This window comes from Solea solea, chromosome 3 (genome assembly GCF_958295425.1).
Source record: "Solea solea chromosome 3, fSolSol10.1, whole genome shotgun sequence".
In the NCBI taxonomy this organism is placed as follows: domain Eukaryota; kingdom Metazoa; phylum Chordata; class Actinopteri; order Pleuronectiformes; family Soleidae; genus Solea; species Solea solea.
Window position 1 is genome coordinate 10,317,017 of NC_081136.1, and position 19,875 is coordinate 10,336,891.

A 19,875-nucleotide genomic window follows, 5' to 3' on the forward strand; every position below is an offset into this window, starting at 1 on the left:
GTAAGAAGGACAGGAAAGTAAGAAAGAAAGTCTTTGTTTCGCTTTTTTTCGAGGCTCGACTTTAACGGTGTGATTAAGAGGTTGGAAACCGCCTGAAACAACAAAAACAGAGTGTGGCAGAGGGAGGGAAGTGGAGGATGAGGTCAGATCTGTTTGACTGTCCTGTTTGGTCCAGAACAGAAAAGTCTTTCTGAACACACACCAAAAAAAACAACAACATACAACTGGCTCATGTTTACATAACACACACAGAGGAAGCAGTGATGCAGCATTTAGCCCAGTTCTTTACTTTATATTTTCAGAGCCATTTCTTTATTTTTAGCTCCATTTACAGACAGCACAGCTGTTTTTGACACATACATGTGTACGGACACATTACAGGGGACTGGTTAATTAGATTTCTGTACATAAAGACATACATAAAGGACTCAAATAATATTATCTTGTGCAGGACGTTGTCCCGTGGGTCCATGTGATAGACACTTTATGAGCCACGTACAGTATGTCGTCTGATTCCAAGACCCAGAGGAGGTCTTTAAGTCCAACTTCCCATTCTTCCTGTAACTATAGCAACAACGTCTTTCCATCGAGTAGATCCGATTAGAATATTGTACATCAATATCCCCGAGATGGGATTGTTAAAAAAGTCATCAATTGAGAAAACATACGGTGAAGTCACAGCCACCAAAACAATGACTCGTTATTGTCACATTGTCTCAATCTGCCGTGAAACAGAAAAGCAAAAATTATAATCATTTGTTTAGTTTTAATATATGTTTTTCCCAGTCACTTCATAACCATGGCAGACTTTTCATAGAGGAAAAAACTCTCAGCTTGTTAAAGTGAAGCCTGTAGGCCAAACTCCTTTTGCCAAATTCTGTGTGTGTGTGTGTGTGCGAGAGAGAGACAGAGGCGCAAGGCTTCAACCACACTGTGGCTTTGTACACCAATTATGGGTTTCACCATGCAAACACTCTCCCCCTTTCTTTCTTTCAGTCACACACACACACGCGCACACACACACACACACACAGGGTGGGCCTACAATAGTTGCATGAATTTCAGCCATAATGTGGTTTTCCCTCAATCCACTCAAACTGGATCGACTATCTCCAAAAAATATTCCAGTCCAAAGATGGAAATCAGAAAATGTGCGTTCTTCCTGCAAAACAAAAACCTGCAAGAACAAAGAGCAGAATCTCTCCTCTTTTTCTTTCTTTCTGAAAAAAAAAAAGGAGGATAGATGATTGATTTCATGTAGAATTAAAAATGTCAAATATCTCCCAAGTTATCATAAATGATATCTGGCGATCTGAGTGGTGCCTCGTGGTGCTGGCTATACCATGAGTTCACAGGCAGACGTTTCTGTTTTGACACTTTGCTGTACAGCTCCCTCCCCTCTGCTTCACCACTTCCTCCCCAAATGTTGTTGTTGTTGTTGTTATTCACATTGCTGCCCGGTGCTCCATGTTTGCCGGGTGGCAGTGGCACCGGCTCCTTCCGCCCAAACATGTCCCTTCCCGGTTTGGGAGCGGTGACCGGTTTGCGTCCCTTGGGCGCTGGCGGATGCTGCGTGCCGGGTCTCGGGCCGAGCTGTGGTGGGGACAGCCTGTGGGGCTCGGGGGACTTTGCTTGGGCCGCGGTGTTGTAATACCCCTCTGAGCCTGACGAGGCTACAGCCTCCTCCTGCTTTCTCTGGCTGTGAGGCTCCAAACGCGACTCACTGTAAATAGTCATCCCTAAAGTAGCGGGCAAACTTGCGCAGCCCTCCGGTTCATCGTATATGTGATCTGGAAGAAGGGCAAGAGACACTCCCTCTGCTTGTCCCCCTGGTGGTCGCTTTTTACTTTTTACCCCTTTTCCTCCCCCATTCAAACTCAGAACACTGGTTTTCTGGTTGAGCTCCATGTTGATCTGGTCATACACATGTGAGTACAGGTCTGGTGGCTTCCTGTGGTTGGGCTGATCCCCTTGAACACCCCCTGCACTGGCCTCGTCTCCTACCGGCCGGAGCCGCGGGGTTGGCACCGGAGGGTTGGATGAATTACTGGTTGGGTTTTGCCCCTTGATGCTGTCCACCGGGTCAGAGTAGAGGCAGTCTGCGGAGTACAGAGGCAGACGGACCGAGTCAGCTGGTTCAGAATAAAGATGTGCGTGCTCATCAGCTGAGGATTGACCTTTCGCTGCCGCCTGCCCTCTGGGCGATCGTGGAGGAGTCACACCTCCTGCCAAAACTCCCAACATAGCTGGTGGTTCAGGTAAACATCTACCTTTCAGTCCTCCTGCTGCCCCACTTCCTTGCCCTCTTCCTCCTCCTCCTCCTCCTCCATCTCCCACCTCTCTCTTCCCCAGCACTCCATCAGCAGACCCCGGTTTGCTGCCACCCGAATCTCCGTCTGCCTCTCGACTGCTGGAGCTGCTGCTGTCGCCGCTTCCCGTAATGGCACCGGCGTTGCGTATGTACAGCAGCGACGGAGGGCATTCTGGGTCGGAGTTGAGGTGGTGATCCTCAGCCAGTGCCTTCTGTGACTGGATGGCCTGGTCCACCAGCATGAAGATCTCGTTGCCCTGCTTGGTCTCGAAGGTGAAATTGCCGGGACCTGAGTCGCAGCGCCGACCCGCCTCGAATGAAAACATCACCTAAGAAAAGAGACCAAGACAGAAAAAGAAAAGTAAGGAAAGTTAGCGATGAAGAGGTGTCCAAGTCTGTGACTTAATAAATACCTACAGATGTGTTTGAAATGCCAAAACAGGGCTGAAGTAATGGAAGCTAGTCACAGTTGCACTTGTTCCCAGTCATCGCTCATTTATCATTTTTCTTGGCACTCCTTTTTTTCCACTGGATTTTCATTTCTCATTTTTCTCAGTAAATATTTTAATACTTCACTGTTTTCACTTGCTGAATTCTATTTTGAGCATATATATATATATATATATATATATATATATATATATATATATACACACATGTATGAATATACATGTATATATATATATATATATATATATACATATATATGTGTATACACGTATACACAGTTCAACTGTGTCACAATTGGTGTCAGTGTTGACACACAAATAAACATGGTGCATAAACAGGTGCTCTTTAAAAGTTCATCAGCCAATTTTAGGTCCAGTTCTCCTTCTCTGACGCATCAAAGTGACACAAACACATCAAGCCTCTGACCACATTCACCATTAATACCTTTTAAAAGTGCTTTCATGCACTTCCTATCTATAACCACACGTGAATTGAACACAGTTAACATTCTCAGCCTATACTTTGTCAAAGTTTGTCAAAGTTCAATCACATCTGGAGACATTAGGTCGTGGTGTTTGTGTGCACTGTGCAGGCACTAACCCGGTCTCTGCCGTATCTCCGCAGCAGCTTGTAGGGCCACACCAGAATCTTCCTCTTGGTCTTGGGCTCCTTCAAGATCAAAATGTCACTTTCTGCTTTCAGCCAGTAGCTTCCTGCCAGCCCACAGCGCTCGGACGCCTCAGTGCGCTGAATGTTCACCCAGAACTCATTCACTGTGAGGAGAGTATTGGCATATCGCTGATGTTAACTTCAATTCTGTCAATTCCAAATCACCTCTGACACTGAAATACTTTTAGAGGTGATCAGGTGATGTAAGACCTACTGTAAGTGTTGTCTTTGTTTTTACCTTCCTCTCTGGAGTAGTAGATGAGGTTTTCTGACATTTGCATGTCCTGGAGTCCTTCATTAGAGTCAGCAGCAGTGCTGCTGCTGCTGCCACTTCCTCCCTGAGGACATACAGAGATGAGAAGTTAAAAAACATATCCATTCTTTCTATCAATTTTCTCTGTATTTATTGCATTGTTTTTAACTGGCATAAAACAATGAAATACAAACAAAGATTCAATTGCAGCCTTTGCCATTTGCTCATTGTGTGTGAATGCAAAATGCGATTTTGATTTGGAGAAGTCTGCTCTTCAGATTAAAGGAGAGATTGAGGGACTGTGATGAGTCGGCGTAAACTCTAAAAGGGCAACAAAGACCTGAAGTGAGAGAAAAGAAAGGAAATCAAGAAAAGGAAAAGGAATCTTTTCTTCTGGAAAATCCTTTTTGCTTCCTCTCTGCAGACATTTGTATGTAAGGCAAATGCAATAGAAGTTGGGGCCTGCTTCGACACGTGAGGGCCATTTATTCATATGCAAACAATGTTAAAACCAAATATAAAGCAACAGCTATTCAGTTTGTTCCTTCTAAATGGAATTCATTGAGTTTTTTTGTATGGATATGCACCCATTTCCTGCAAACACTGTTTCCTAAAACAACCTGAAAGCAGAAGGAGAAGTTAGAAAATGGAGCGCTACCTGAAATGCGATGTCACACATGGTATCCATCCAGTCCTTGGCTGCGTTCTTCTCCGCAGCAAACACGTGGTTCTTGTCGTTGGTTTCCACGCAGAAGGCTGCCATGTTCTCTTTGGGACAGCTCTCTGTCAGCGCGGGCAGGATGGAAATGCACTCAGACAGGCGGATTATCTTCTTGTCCAGCTTTCTTGTTTTCTCGTTGGTTCCGCTGGCCGAGCCTCCGCCCCCTCCGCCCCCTCCGCCCGAGGGCGCGTCGTAGAATTCCAGGCGGGCGATGCCATTTTGGCTGGCGGGGTACAGGACAAACCAATTCTTCTTCCATTTCTGAGAGGCAAAAAATAACGCAGTGTCAAGAAAGAAAAGAAAACCCCAACAATAACCCTCATACCCTCCCAATGCCCACCCTTCAACTGTGGGAGTCCACAGCGGGATAATGGCGGAGCAAGCTACATTAAGAGATGCTCCATCCACATTCAATTCATAAACTTTATGCACTTTGTTCTCTATGTTGAGAAATCCTGCACTTTTTAACTTTGCACTGACATTTAGTTTTCTTCAGTTAGACAGATAAATATGACGTATCGCTATATGATTGTCTCGCAATATACTGATTATCACAGTATGGCTGTATCGTGATATTATTGGTATCGTGAACATGTATCTAGTATCGTTAGCCGTATTAATCAATATCAGGTTACCAAAGAAATGACATTATAAAAAGAAAAACGGGATTCTTTGTTTTTTTGAAACACTCGCTAAACAGACAGCAGAATAGGGAATACTATGGATGTAGAACTGGCCTGAAATAATCAATAAAAAATGGACAAAGGGAGAAAATAAAACTTTAATGTTTAAATTCTGTAGAGGAAGTGAGTCAAAACTGTTTCCGGGTCTTTCTCTTGCCTCTGCTCTACTCTGCTGACTGGTGCATAATGTTAGAGGCGTGTGGTGATAAATCTGCTGAAATTTGACTCAGATCAGTGACACACACACACACACACAGACACACACACACGCCATTGTTTCCTCTCCATTTAATCGCCAGCAGCGAATCACAGTTACAGCATTAGTCACCATCGCTCACAGTGAAAAGATCCTTTTCCCCACCAAAAAAAATCTGGTTTGTTTTGGGGTTTTTTTTTTTTACTCGAGCCACATGAGTAAAGTTTAATGCAACTACTAAACTCTTGTTATTCTCAAGAGTGTCACTACACTACACTAAATACCATAAATACAATATGTGTGTGTAAGAATACGTGACATCTAATGATGACAATGCTGACTGCAACAAACAAAGGACACCTCTGTTCTCCCCTCCCTTTCCTAAATACTCCAGGGAACTACGGTGGCCTTCACCAAAAATGATATATATACTCTTTCACGACACGCTCTGCTATTTCTTGTTTTTCCTGCACTGGTTTATGCATCAGATTTACGTGGGTGAATCTGCTTCATTTGTGTAGTTAAGTTTGTACAATATATAAAGACATTAAGCAAATATACACTTAGACAAACATAACATGTGCCAATCAATAAACTGGATTTTTAATTTAACTGACCGCAAGTCTTATGATCCTGTAAATATCACATTGTGAAATGGTTTTTTTTGTTCGACTCGTCTTTCCCTGAGGACACAGCTGTGAGGAGGAACAGCAAAACAATGAGCTCTTCCTCCACAGCAAACAAAAAAGCAACACAACCAAACAACATGACACACAACGCTGAACAACCTGACGCACAGAGGCGTTACACACTCCAGACTACGTTCAGTGCTCACTCTGGACATGATGATGACACACTGAATATAAGCTTACGTACAGTCATCGCAGAAAGTGACATGCATATGATAATGCAAAATGTGGTCAAGATACAAGAAATGAAAACATTTGGGAAGTCCCCGCCATCCCTTATACCCTCTGGATATGTGTGTGTGTGTGTGTGTGTGTGTGTCTTTCCCCCTACATTCAGTGAGCGGGCTTGTGACAGGAAGGTCAGCAGTTTAAAAATTATTCAAACCAGAAGGGAAAGTCCAGCCAAACAGAGAAGAACAACTCCAACTAAATGCTCTCTGATCAGTGACCCTCTGTTGTTTTGGTTGTCAGATAAAATCCAAAGAAGACGGTTCATCTAAAAATCCAACATGGCCTCTAAAAAGCCAAACAGATGTCAATACAGCGGCGACTGACAAACAGATCTGTTACAAAATGTCTTAGGTGGGACGACATATGAGATTCTCAATTAAATATTACATAATAACTCTAAATGAGTCATACACAGAAACTGGGTGTGGAGAATTTAATGCGTTATAAATTTAAGATCACATTTGACAAAATTCAATAACTTGTATATGCTGGATACTATTTTTACGCTGTCATCCTTGCAGTAAAATATGCTTTTACACAGTGAAAAGAGAGATGGTTAGCAGCTAAACCTGCTGAATGTTTCCAGCATTTGTCTCATCATTTAGTGAATGCATAGTTTAGTGAAATGGCAGTAAAAAATAGTCATAAACTGTATATTGTGCACACATTTGTTTCGTGTTTATAGTTGGAATCGGGTTGTAATAGTTTGTCAGCATTTAAAAAAACACGGAGCCTATAGCAAAAAATGATGTATTGTGTCATGTTTAAACAACAAACAGGTACAGCAGGTGATATTCGGTTTTCTTTGTAGAAAACAGCTGCCATTACGACCGCATTTGACCGCATGACACAACAGGAGTCGTGCGAATCCATTTTAACATGTGATTACTGTATTTGCATGATCGTTCTTTCCTGATACAACTGTCCCTCCAAAACCTACACGCTGCACATACGCTCTAAGCTTTAAAAACTGTCTGTAAGAGCAGAGGTTCATAAATGCATGCATTAATGTCTAACTCACACATGCACCAACTGCCAGAAAGGACAGGAAATGTGTGGGATTGTCATCACCCGGGATTCATTTTGCTTCCTTTTTTCTGCAGCCAGGTGTGTGTGTGTGTGTGTGTGTGTGTGTGTGTGTGCATCTGTTTGTATTGTCTTTCATTTTCCCCCTGCTACGTTCAAGACCATCTGCTGCTGAGCACAAATGCACGTAAACATACAAATAGACACTATTTAGTCCATTCACTTGTGTAATTGTGCAGTATACACACACACACACACCACCCGCTGTTGCAATACGGTCCCTGTGAGTGTGTGTGTGTGTGTGTACAATTGTAATTGTTACCTCTTTAGGACCTTGACAGGATCAAAACCTGGTCCAAATGAGGCAGAACCTCATTTCTGTAAAACCGGTTCACATTTATTTGAATTGTGGTTCTGGTTAGATTTAAGCATTAAATGGTGATGGTTAATGCCATTTTTAGGCTGTCCAAATGAAAGGAAGTCAACGCAGTGTCCTGAGAAGAATAGCTGCTCAAACCTGTGTGTGTGCGTGTAACTCCATATAAGGCAACAGGCCGTTATCATCCACTAATACACTGAGTGGAAAATTATGCAAAAAGGATGACAGGCATGCAGAGGGAGGGAGACTTCCTCTCTGATGTCCTGCCTGTTCATGAGAACACAACAGAATTAGCTGTGATACACACACATGTGTGCGCTTGTGTCTCTGCTTTTTCAAAACAATACACGGCCATTCTGACATACAAGTGACTGTGAAAGCTAAAAGGCCAAAAGAAGGAGGATCAACACAGCTTTACATTGATTAAAACGCTTAATATTTTTTAATAGTTTTTGGTAGCTGGTTTTCAGTACTTGCTGCAGTTGTTACTCTCACTTCATTTATCTTAACAGGAGCCCGGTCTTGTTGGACCAAAAATAATTACCCAGAGTGTTACCAAGATGAAAACCAAAAGCAAATCTTTGACTTTGGAAAGGAAATACATATTTTACCATTCTAAATTTAAACATTTATGTAGAATGTCAAACACAATCCCTGTAAATTTTGGAATAAAAAGAAGAATAAAACCATCCTTCCACTGAAATCAAGCGATGCCAAACACATTGGTTTGTAAATATCAACATAATTTTCCTAAACCTACTTTCCTTTAGGCGTGCTGCATTTGTTCATCCCGGCAGTCAACAATGGAGGTGACAGAGTCATCTGTTGATAGACTCTGTGATGCCTACAGTTATTTTTCACTAGCCGAGTTCATTTGTTTAAAGATTTACATCACAAACAAATTGTATTTGGGTTTCAAATGCTTAGTACAGAGCATGACTGTATGTGCAGCAGGAGATCTTTGTGAATTCACCCTTTACCCGTAACTTGTACTTGAGTAATGACAATAAAGTTGAATCTCATCTCATCTTTAGCAGCTGTTGATGGAAGTTCAAGTTCTTAAAGTCATTCCACTGTCTGTAATTTCAGCTATTATGATTTCATTGTGGAGGTAGCCTAGATAGCATTACATATGACACTATCTATGAGTTTGTGTGCAGCATGTCTGACAAATGCACACATGTATCTTCTTTATCTGTCATATGACGCTGATTCTAATCTAAACTGCTCAACCATGTTCCACTGGTCACACAAGACTTTGTCATGGAAAGCCTGGTCCTAATGAGGCAGAACCTCATTTCTGACAAACTGGTTAAGAATTAAAGATAAAGATTTGGTTATGGTTAGGGATGGCTAATTCATTTTAGGCTGTCCAAATGAATGTAAGTTAATAACAGTCCTAAAAAGGATAGCTGCATGAGTGTGTGTGTGTGTGTGTGTGTGTGTGTGTGTGTGTGTGTGTGCGCAGCCGCCTCGCTCTGCGGCCAACTGGTAACATGTCACAAGTGACATCAACACAGACGGCTACTGTGCTACTCATAGTAACAAGGTAGTGTTGCGTGAGGAGATGACAGGCAGCATCGGATGCCTTCACAAAGGCGGCTTTGACACAGCATAGCTCAAAAATATAAAGATGGATTTTAATTACATTTTCTGGGGATGTAGGTGATGACCCAAGGTAGACATCAATCGATATATATGTATGTATATATATATATTCGATATGCCGATATTGTCCAACGCTTAATTTTCGATTCCGATATCAACCCGATACTGATATATACAGGCTTTTTTCCCACAACACTTAAAAGCCTCATTAAGGCTCAAGTGATCTTAAAACTGTGTTCCGGGACACAGAAAGATATTTATTTCAGGTGCATATTTCTTTTCTCTGGCGCTATGTCCCGGGAAAATGCATTCTGGGAGAGACGGCTTTCCCAAGTTTTTGTGTCTGCACCAGTTAGAGTGTTCATGCAGTTAATGACGCTCTCGGTATTCACTGGGCGTAGTATCTTGCGCAATGCTATGACTACCAAAATAAAAGTCACTTCCTGTTCTACTGACTTCCCTCTTCTCGTTATCGCTTACTGCAACTCAAGTGCGCCCCAATGTTTACCAAGCATTTACTCTCTTATTTATGGGAAATACAGGCATTGTTATGTCGGGTTTTCAGTATCGACAGAAAACCAGATACCGATGCGAACCAATATCACAATAATAGGCTAATATCGGGCCAATATTATCGCACATCAACAAAAAGTTGGAAATAACAAAGAAAGCCTGATGTCGTGGTCACAATCAGCTGATTCCAATATATAACTTGTGTTAAAAAAGTCTTCTTATGATTTAATTTGTGGCATATATTCTGTTTCTTTTCTTTGTAGAATAATGTGCCAGAAATGTAATAATCAATTTTGATAAGAAGGGGAAATGATTGTGGGAAAGTGAGCAAACAAAACATAAGTGATAAGCAACAACAGTAATGAAACGTTCCTGCACTGACATGGAGGACAGAGGTCAAGTCAGCATCAAAAAGATTAGCATGTGAAAATAAGAAATGGTTCATTGTGTCCTCACGATAGACTCAACTGTCCTACGTGTCCACCAACAATAGCTTCAGTTTTCTTAGAATGACATCACCGACACCACACTAACTAAACAGTTATCAAGGCTGCAGTGACAAATTTGTTTCATATCAGTACAATTGCAAGTGGAAATTAGGTAGTTGTGAAAAACGTAAAGTCAAATGAGTCAAAGATCTTTTTTTATCTTTGCCACACATTCTATTAAAGACCTTTGTTTAAAGAAAGTCATAATGACTCTCAATTGAGAATAAGCTCTGGTTATACAAAGAGAACGACAACTGAAAATGAGTAATAATTAATAGTAATTACTGCATCATTGACATGTAACATAATCATCAAATTACAAAATCACTCCACTCCTCTTAACAACTTCCCTGCATGTCTTTGTTCTAAAGATGACGGGGTGTTACTTTAAAAAAAAAAATTATGATTACATGAATCCATTAAGGAGTTGTAACTCTCCGTCATATAAAACCAGCAGGGTGTGTAATACTACTTCAGTGTGGATTCAAGTGTGGATTCAAAACCATTAGGCGAGCACACAGAAAGAATCAGTGCCAACGTCAGCCTCAGACTGACAGATTGTTGTAGCTGTGAGATGCAGGACTAAACTATAAAGTTGGCTGTAAATGTGTGTAGCAGATGCTTGTACACACAAGAGCTCGCAGAGAGCACGAACATTAATGTCACCTGCATTTTACATTCCGACACCATCCTTTTATATTTTGATCCACTGGATCCAGACTTTCTGGATCTCTATATAACTGAAAACTACTAAAAGAAGAATGTGGCCCTCCAAATAAAATCTGAGTTGTAATGTATATTTATGTGGTTGTTGTTTTTATTTTTCCTTTTTTTATTTGTTTGTTTGATTTTTTGTGAACTAAATATGTGTTGCATTTTAAAACAAATACTTTTAACCCTTCGAAACAACCACAGTGGACCAAAGTGCTGGACAGAATAATAGACACAAGATTTAAAAGACATACAAGCTCACACGATGCAAATACTAAAAAAAAATACAAAAATGCTGTGACAAATGTTGTTTTTGCAATACCATGTTCTATCATTTTAAACTCACATCGCCCCACCCGTACTGAACAGTTACTTTTTCCCCAAAAAGTTGGGCTTTTTTCCATTTGACCAGCCTAGATGCTCAGTGGCCCCCGGTCATTTGAGTTTGAGAACCCTTGGCTAATAGCAGGCAAAATGTATCCTGATTTGTTAAAATTGTTTAATCAAATTGTCATGCCCATCCCTAATCTGGATGAAACTTAGTCTGGTGAAAAGGTTTCTTTAAAATTGTATTCATTGTTTATTTATTTGAGACGTCACCAGTGGGTAGATTCTTAGCTAAATCTACAAAAGGCAAAAATCTACATACTTGGGTGATCACCTGCTCATCACAAAAAAAAATAGAGACTGATCGGTCAAAAACTATAGACAGGATTTTGCTAACAGGAGGATAAACATACAGATTAAACATAATCTCCTTGGCGAAGGCGAAGTGGCTTTCTTACTAAATCTCACACATATTGTTGTTACTCTGCTGTGCGTCTTTCAGCCACTACATGAATCGCATGACGGCTACCAATGTGAAAACCAGAATAACAACAGCGTAGCTCAGATAATCCAGATTGGTCAAGAGTGGAGAGATGCATGTTTTGAATGCCTCTGTATTCTGTATGAGCATCACACTTCAGAGGAAGCAGCCAATATGATACATATGTTTCATAGAGAGGAGGTTCAAATGTGTTTAATTATCTCTAAGGTTTTTTCAGGGATAGGGATGAGAATCAGTATCGGAGTCCGAAAATCCTATACTGTATATGTCGCACGCTTCACTATGCACAGACTGTAAATAAAAATCAGCATTTTAACCATGAGTCATGTTTGAGCTGTTTATTTCTTCTTTTTGTGAGACCTGTATCTATTCCACATTCGGAGAGTTATTTCTTTGAAATGACTCAGCACAAATGTGTTACAAACAGCTTGATAGTTCATAAATTGTTTAAATGACTGTATCGGAATACTATCGGTATCGGTAGAGTTTTTGATTTCGGAATCGGACACAAAAAAGTGAAAAAAACGGAAAAAGAAATTCACCAGCTTTGGCCCCCACAAAAGTGCTGAAGTTGCCGAATTTTACATGATTTTAAACCTAATTTTAAATATTTTGCAACTTTTTTTGTGGCAAGGTGGTTAGTAACATGTTTTTTCCTGTGGGGTTACAAAGTGAGAAGAGATTTTTTATTGCTTTACATGCACTGCGATTACTCGATTATTAATCGATCACTAAATTAATCATCAACTATTTTGATAATCAATTAATCGGTTTGAAGCTTTTTTCATAATTGAAACAAGATTTATGATTGCTTCTTAAATGTGATTTTTTTTTCTGGCTTCTTTATAACAAAGAAATCATCAAATCGGAATCATATTGGCATGAGGACAAAAAAAAGACATTTGAGAACATCATTATTTCCAGTGACATTTTATCACTATCAAACGATCACTCGATTAATTGACAGGCTGGAACATCAATTAGTGGCCAACTTTTTTTTGGGTCATCCCATCATTTTCATTGATGCACTATAGAAAGCAGGAGGAGAACACAAACCTCCACCAAGGCCACACAGAGTTAACTCACTCACCACTTAAACTGAATCAGTTCATCCTGGGGCCATAAATCCCTAGAATATCTCATCATAATCCCTCCTTTTCTTTGTGATTTATGCTGCTCACACACAGACAGACAAATGCTGCCAAGAACATGAGATAATAAAAAAACGTCTTCAGTTAATACTAATAGGAGGCGACAGAAGCTGGAATCTCTTTTTTAGTAGGTTATTTAAATGTTCATATTGTTGTTGACTTTTATTAATCAATCACTTTGAGTACCAGTTCCAAAACAATGTTACGTGAACAACAAATGAAGCGTTCAGTTTTCTGCAAGAATGGCATGTCATAAAACAGCAGTTAGAGAGACTGAAGCAGAATCTTTGTTCAGAGTTTGCCGCTTCTCTCTTGAGTCACACTTTCCGACCATACACGTGGGAGCGAGCCTATATATGACTGTGTACATCTACTGACGATTGCATAATTCACCATACTACCCTCACTCCAGTTTCAACACTTTCATATCAGCCAGCAACACACAGCTTCCTGTTCTATGCATTTCTCCATCAACTCATTTTTCAAATCTAGCTCTATCTCTTTTTTTACTATCATGCACAACATTTTATTTTAATTTTGCTGACTTTCTACTGAAAACACTGCAGTGAAACGGTGTGTTGTGAGAATGAATATGTATTGTGCAGTGGTGATTTCAGGACAGGAAACAGGGGCAGAATGTTTTGTTGGTCCATGTCATATGACCAGACAGAGCGACCGAGAGACAAAGACTCTCTATTTACAAATCTGAAAAAGATTAAAAGAGTCCAGCAATGCTCGGAAACCAGAGGCAAGGCTACATTAAGGCTACGGACTGACACTCCCACCGTCATTTAAACATGTGTCCTATAATATTAAAAAGAGTGACCACAGAGTTTAGATAATGCACGTTCATAAAACTGAACTCAACTCAACTTACAGCTCGATCAGTCCCTACTGTTCTGGTTTTGGTTGCTTTCAGTTATGTTTATTAACTGCTCTGGCAGCACACTTGCACTGTTTACACATTGTTGATAGGAACTGGATAAAATCACGCTGCCTTCTAAAGTTTAAGTCATATTTTGGTATAGCTATGGAGTAGAGGGTGTCCAATATGGGTTTTTCTATTGTGAATCACGATATTTAGAAATCAGGGAAACTGATGGCCAATAAATTATGCTAAATCATTTTTTGGCCCCTATATTAAGCCGGCGTTCCATTTCCTTCATGTGATCAAATTAAACCGTTAAATGATAACAAAATTGCAAGTTTCAATGCAGTGCAATTACATGCAAAAATAAATATTAAACACATTAAGTCTTAATGACTAAGCAGCATGTATTTCTGAGAGCAAAAATGTGTGTCATTTGTAATTATTGCCCGAGTAATAAATAATTAATCAGTCAATGCTGATTACAAAAAAGGCAATTACTGCTACTGCCATTTGATTTGCAATATTACTTTTCAAGACAACTTCCTCGTCAATAATTTCGGTGCTATAGATTCAACACAAGAGGGAGCATTACATCAAAATGTTAACTACTATATATTATATTTTAGTGCAAAGATGAGAGCTTAAAGCTATGAATTGTTTAAAAAGAAGAATCGAAAAATCAGAACAATATTTTGATTGCAAATTGATTTCATTTGAAAACAATAAACTGTTAAGTCCTACATTGGAGAATATTCTTAAATTGTGTATTTTATTATTGTATTTTTATTCTTATTTTTCATCTCCATATTTCATACTAGAGAAGTTTGTTATGTTATTAATACCATGTTGCTGTATCACAAGACTTTTCCATTTATGGGAAGTAAGTAATTAAGTCAGTAAGTAATGGTGCTTTTCCACTATACAGTTCTAACATAACTCAGCTCGTACTGTCTATCAGGGAAAGCACCTGGTACCTGGTGCTTTTTTTAGTAACTGCTCTGATGAGGTTCCAAGGGAGCTGAGCTGATACTAAAATGTGACGTGCACAGACTGGCAGAGAGTGTCGTCACTGGAAGAGTCATGAGCATGACGTCCGACACAGGAATCAAACCAAACAATGCCAAATTGTAGATCAGTTAAAAAGACTTAAAATCCTGAAAACATGTGTCAATCTCCAAAATTTAGCAAGGAAACGTCTAAAATCTCAATATTTAACAGAGGAATTTAGCAAACTATCGTGAGCCAAATCAAAACCTGTTCTACCTGTTCTATTTTAGTTCAGTAACTGTGTCAGATGGAGGTCATGCAGGAAATAGTTAAAATATAGTATAACTAATATTTTGAATTGACTGATTCTCATGAGTCAGTTCACCGCAGACAACTGCTTTCCACGTCACTAGTTTGTGTGTGTCGCAGTTCTTGTGCAGCCGTGCTATGACGAACCGGCCCACGTTCAGGAGGTACTATATACGTGCCTGATACTAAACCAAGTAGAACTGAGCCGAGCCAAGCCCAGCCAAGTCGGGCTAGACTTGTATAGTGGAAAGCGCCATAGGTCAGTCAGTCAGTCAAGCCCCAAGGACTATAAAGACTGTCCCATAGGAACACTTCAAAATCTTGAGGAAAAACTTCCAAGAAGTGTGGAAGCTGTTAAAGCTGCAAAAAAGGGACCAACTTAATACATCATTACAGTCCCTGTTGGTGTAATGGTCAGGCTATCTGTCTGTCTGTCTGTCTGTCTGTCTGTCTATTGAGATAAATAAGAGACTACAGCTCTACCAGGTGTTGTGAAAAGCCACTAAGTCACACACAGCAGCCAAAGACCAACGTTCAAACTATCTCCCTGCCTTCATTTACTAAAATAAACCACTTATAATATAAACTGTTCATTTTCCTTTGAATGCATTTTTGCATGCAGTGCACCAGGGTTTTATCAGCACACACACTCACACTCCAAAGCACCACATCATAACAAGTGCCAGTGAAATTCTCCTGAACCTCTCCCTCTCTCTCTCCTTTTCTCTCTCTGCATGCACTGTAGCATTTCACTTTGAAGACACTGGGCACAGTGCTGTTCTCTAATTGCACCAATATGTGCTCTATTTGTCTTCTGTGACGCAAAATGCTACTTTCTGCTTAAGAGCTGGGATTCACATGTGTTTTTTTGAGACTGCAAGAGTTTGACGGGACACTAAAGTTTGCTTGACCTAAAGAAAAATCATGAAATGACTATAACAGATGCTGTGACCAGCAAAGCAGCTTCGTCACACTTTATCCTGGAGAGACCTTTCATAGGTCTGACAAGTAGTTTCACTTGTTTTTATTGACCTTTCATGGCTTTCTGGAACATTTCAGTCCCTCACATATTACTAACAATTAAAGCAACGCCGCACTGCTGTGCATTCTTGTACATGTAATGTTGTGAAGTCTGTTATTATTGGCTGTCATGTACTTTGTGTGTTATTGCCTGCATTCTCTTTGGAAATTTCTTGTTGTCTTTGGCTTTTGTTTCAGTGTTTCAAAAATTATTTGAATTGTAATATCGTTCATCTAAACATGGCAAATGTCTTAAATGTTCAAAGTTACTGGTTGCAACATTAGTCTAGTAATTGTGTTTATTCTTTTCATACAGCTCGTTGTAAAACCAAATGCTATAGTCTATGGCCGAACAGAAAGTTTTTATTAACATATACTGTCCATGCCAAATCAATTAATAACAATAATAATAATAACAATAAACTAATCATGTAAATGGTCACTGGCTACACTTATTTGTTCCTTTTAGTTCAATTCTGTCAACGCCACAACTGCACCAGAGAAATAACTGTATTATCTTGGACTTACCTTTCCAAACTTTTGATGCTGTACATACAGTTGTCCTTCTTTGACGTGGGTGTCCATGCCCACTACCACTCCACGGACACGCTACCTCCACAAAGGCGGGATTTTGTTACCTGAACTTGGCTGAGGAAAGATAACTTTACAGGGGCTTAATTTTCTACTCTAACTACTCACAACTTCCCCCTTCCCTCACTTCCGCTCCTAAGCCGTTGAAACTAGTGACGGTGGCGGACAATTAACGATGCCATGTTTGGGGGTGAAGAAAGTCCAAACAGTCGCTGGGTGGTCCCGACTAAGTTAGGGGAAGTTTGAACGTTGTCGCCTGCCTGGTCCCTCACTCATCTGCTGTGCTGCAGCGGCACCGAAAATCACCTATCACTAGCATCAACGCTAATATTACTGCTTCCGATTGTGACTTTCACAATAAAAGCTGCAGTGACCGCAGTCAACGTGAAGTTATCCCAGGGTTGAAAAACAATATTTTAAAGTACATGGGCGTCAGACACATGTGGGGGACCCTCTCCTTCTTACTTGGTGGACTACACTTAACCCTTAAAAGATCTTAAGGACACTGTGTGACATTCCCTTAGCCAATCTGGCTGTGTTGAATGAATATAGCTCAAATCTGCTAGAGGATATTCATTTTTGGAATAATGTAGAATTGTCATCTTTCCCCAAAACCTGAAACTTTTGTTCCTAGCAGCAAAAAATGTCTTTTTGTGCTCTTTGTGCATTTGCGTAAATGTGAATGCAGCTCCTTCCTTGTAATCTTAAGGTTTATTTTCACTTGATGTCATTTGTAATATTTGGCAAATTATACCTCACTCATTCCTATGTACCTGTTGGAATGCAGTGCAATCCATAAAGTGTACATTTCCACTTGTCAAAGAGGTTTAGACAGACACCTACTTTTAAGAAGTAAGCAAAAATCATTGATTCAATAATGAATTCAGAAACAGAATTCATCTCTTGTGCATCTCCATCAGTAAGACTCTCTCTCTCCCCCACTTCTCTGTCAGATGTCTCTTATTCCTAGAAATTAAAGTTTTCATTCCTTCTCTGCACTTTTTAGGTTAGGTGAGCATGTACAGTAGTGACACTGTGAGAATATGTAACTCAGTAACTGTCAGAAAGCCACACTGCCACAATCAATAATACTGAAATTAGGTCAATCATCAAATACCTGCTGTCATTATGGTGTTTGCCAACAAAATGTGCGTACTGTTTCTTTAGTTTGCAGTTAAATCTTCAGCAGATGAAGTGCAAGATACATTCTCTTTGGTACATATAGATATAGATATAGATATAGATATAGACATAGATTTTTTTTTTAAATGTAGAGATGTGTTTATTCAACACATCTCTACAAATTTTATATGTATATTTTTCCTCACATCACTTGCATTTAGTCAGAGTTGATAATCATATTAAAATGGTGGGAGGAAAAAGAAAAATGTTTAGCTTTTCCTTGTATCTCTGAGCTCTGAGGTCAAATGCCAAAATCCAGACTAAAAACCTGAGGCGATCAGGTCTTTTCTGTAGCTGCCCCCAAACTTTAGAATGAGTTACCCATGGAAATTAAATCTGCCACCACTGTTTATTTTTTATTTTAAATCACTTTTATAGACCCACCTCTTCTCTTTGGCCTTCACTTCAGAAATAGCCGACCCAGCTACTTCTATGTAGCTTTTACTATTTTACCTACTTCATTATGTCACTATTTTTACTGTTTTACTTGTGTTTTTATTGATTTTACTCAATATCATAAATTTTTTTGTTAAAATTAAATATTGGGCTGTTTATGGTTGTCATTTATTGTTTCTGGAGTTTACAGTTGTGCACCTATATTTTGAAATGACGATATCCGTTGATGGTAAATGTGGTAAATGTGTGAGGTTTGACTCAGCTGACCCATGCCCTGCAGGAGGAGTGAGCAGCGCGTGCTGAGCGCACGGAGCCGCTCCTCCTCACCCTCTCCTCCTCCTTGCTCTTGTGTAACCTCGCTGTTAGCTCCAGCTCTGACTCGCACACAGTTTCTAACTCAAATATAAATTATACATGTAAATTAGGGCTGCAACTAATTATTCCCATAATCGATCAATTAATCTCGATTAATCGAGTGCTTGTCTGGTCCGTAAAATGTCAGAAAATGTTTGAAAAATCTCGATCACTGTTTTTAAAACTCGGAAATGATGATGTTCTCAAATGTCTTGTTTTGTTGACAAATCAAAATGATTCGGTTGAAATAATTTCTTTGTTCTATGAAGCAAAGAAACCAGAAAATACTCACATTTAAGAAGCTGGAGGGAATCAGAAAACTTTTTTTAATCATTGAAAAAACACTCAAACTGATGAATCGTTGATCAAAATAGTTGATGATTAATCGACTAATCGGTACACAAAGTGAGTTTTAAACATCACACAAACCAGCTTTCATTTCCAACGTGAACAGTTTTGTGTGGACTAACTATTAATACACAGATGTAGTTCAATAACAGACACATTTGTGAGTCGCCAAAGGAAAAAGAATGATAGTTATTTTTTAAACAGCTTGCATTGGCAAATGAAGCTGGCCTACAAATTAATGCGTTGCAGATGCCTCCTGCTGGCTCATAGATCCACTTGAAGTTGTCCTTGTTTCCAGATGGTGCTGAAGCTCTATCAGTATTGCTCTTGACAGTGAGAATGGGTTTTTAGAACATGAGTCAAGGCACTAAATATGTTTGTAATTGGCCAAGTTTCCTCGAGACCGAAAGTGTGCGTTCTCGTCCTGTCTCTCCTTTGTTTGTTTCTCCTTTGTCAGTTCTGTTAAACAAAATGTGAAATAAAGTATGAATAATAAATATGTTTTGTAATTAACTTTTAAATTGCTGTAAAATATGTAGGATAGATTTAAAAAAAATAAAAAAAGGAATAAAACAAATCCATGGCATTTAAATTAGTCAGGCGCTCAGCATGTACAGGCCTAACATTTCAGTATTTATACTCAATGTTAATCTGTTAATTTTAATTCATAAAACTGTTATTTAGGTTGATGGATAATTATGTAATTTGAAAGTGAGGCGGAACCTTTTAAATATGACATGGAGCCCAGATGTAATAACCACATGCATGTGTTGAAATATCTGCAAGTTCAGAAATAAAGTGAAGTGGACTGATTTATGATTGTTTTGTATGAAAACAGTAAATTATTGATCTACTCTTGTGTGTTGCTCACAGTTGAGATTTAAGGTTTGGGTGTGGACGTCAGATGAT

The 19,875-nt window shown here is 39.5% G+C and overlaps 1 protein-coding gene across 2 annotated transcripts; it reads right to left on the reverse strand.

Moving 5' to 3' along the window:
* Window positions 1–266: 266 nt before the first annotated feature.
* Window positions 267–16,992, reverse strand: dok1b (docking protein 1b). 2 transcript variants are annotated; one of them, XM_058623523.1, is made up of 6 exons: window positions 16,624–16,992; window positions 4,342–4,665; window positions 3,669–3,768; window positions 3,362–3,534; window positions 2,271–2,640; window positions 267–2,099 (listed from the first exon to the last, which is right to left on the reverse strand). In XM_058623523.1, the coding sequence occupies exons 1-6, from the start codon at window positions 16,678–16,680 to the stop codon at window positions 1,273–1,275; spliced, it is 1,851 nt and encodes a 616-aa protein (XP_058479506.1). In that variant the 5' UTR covers window positions 16,681–16,992; the 3' UTR covers window positions 267–1,272. The 2 variants fall into 2 exon arrangements, with proteins under 2 accessions (XP_058479506.1, XP_058479505.1); XM_058623522.1 differs by having other exon boundaries at window positions 267–2,640.
* Between the last annotated feature and the right edge of the window lie 2,883 nt (window positions 16,993–19,875).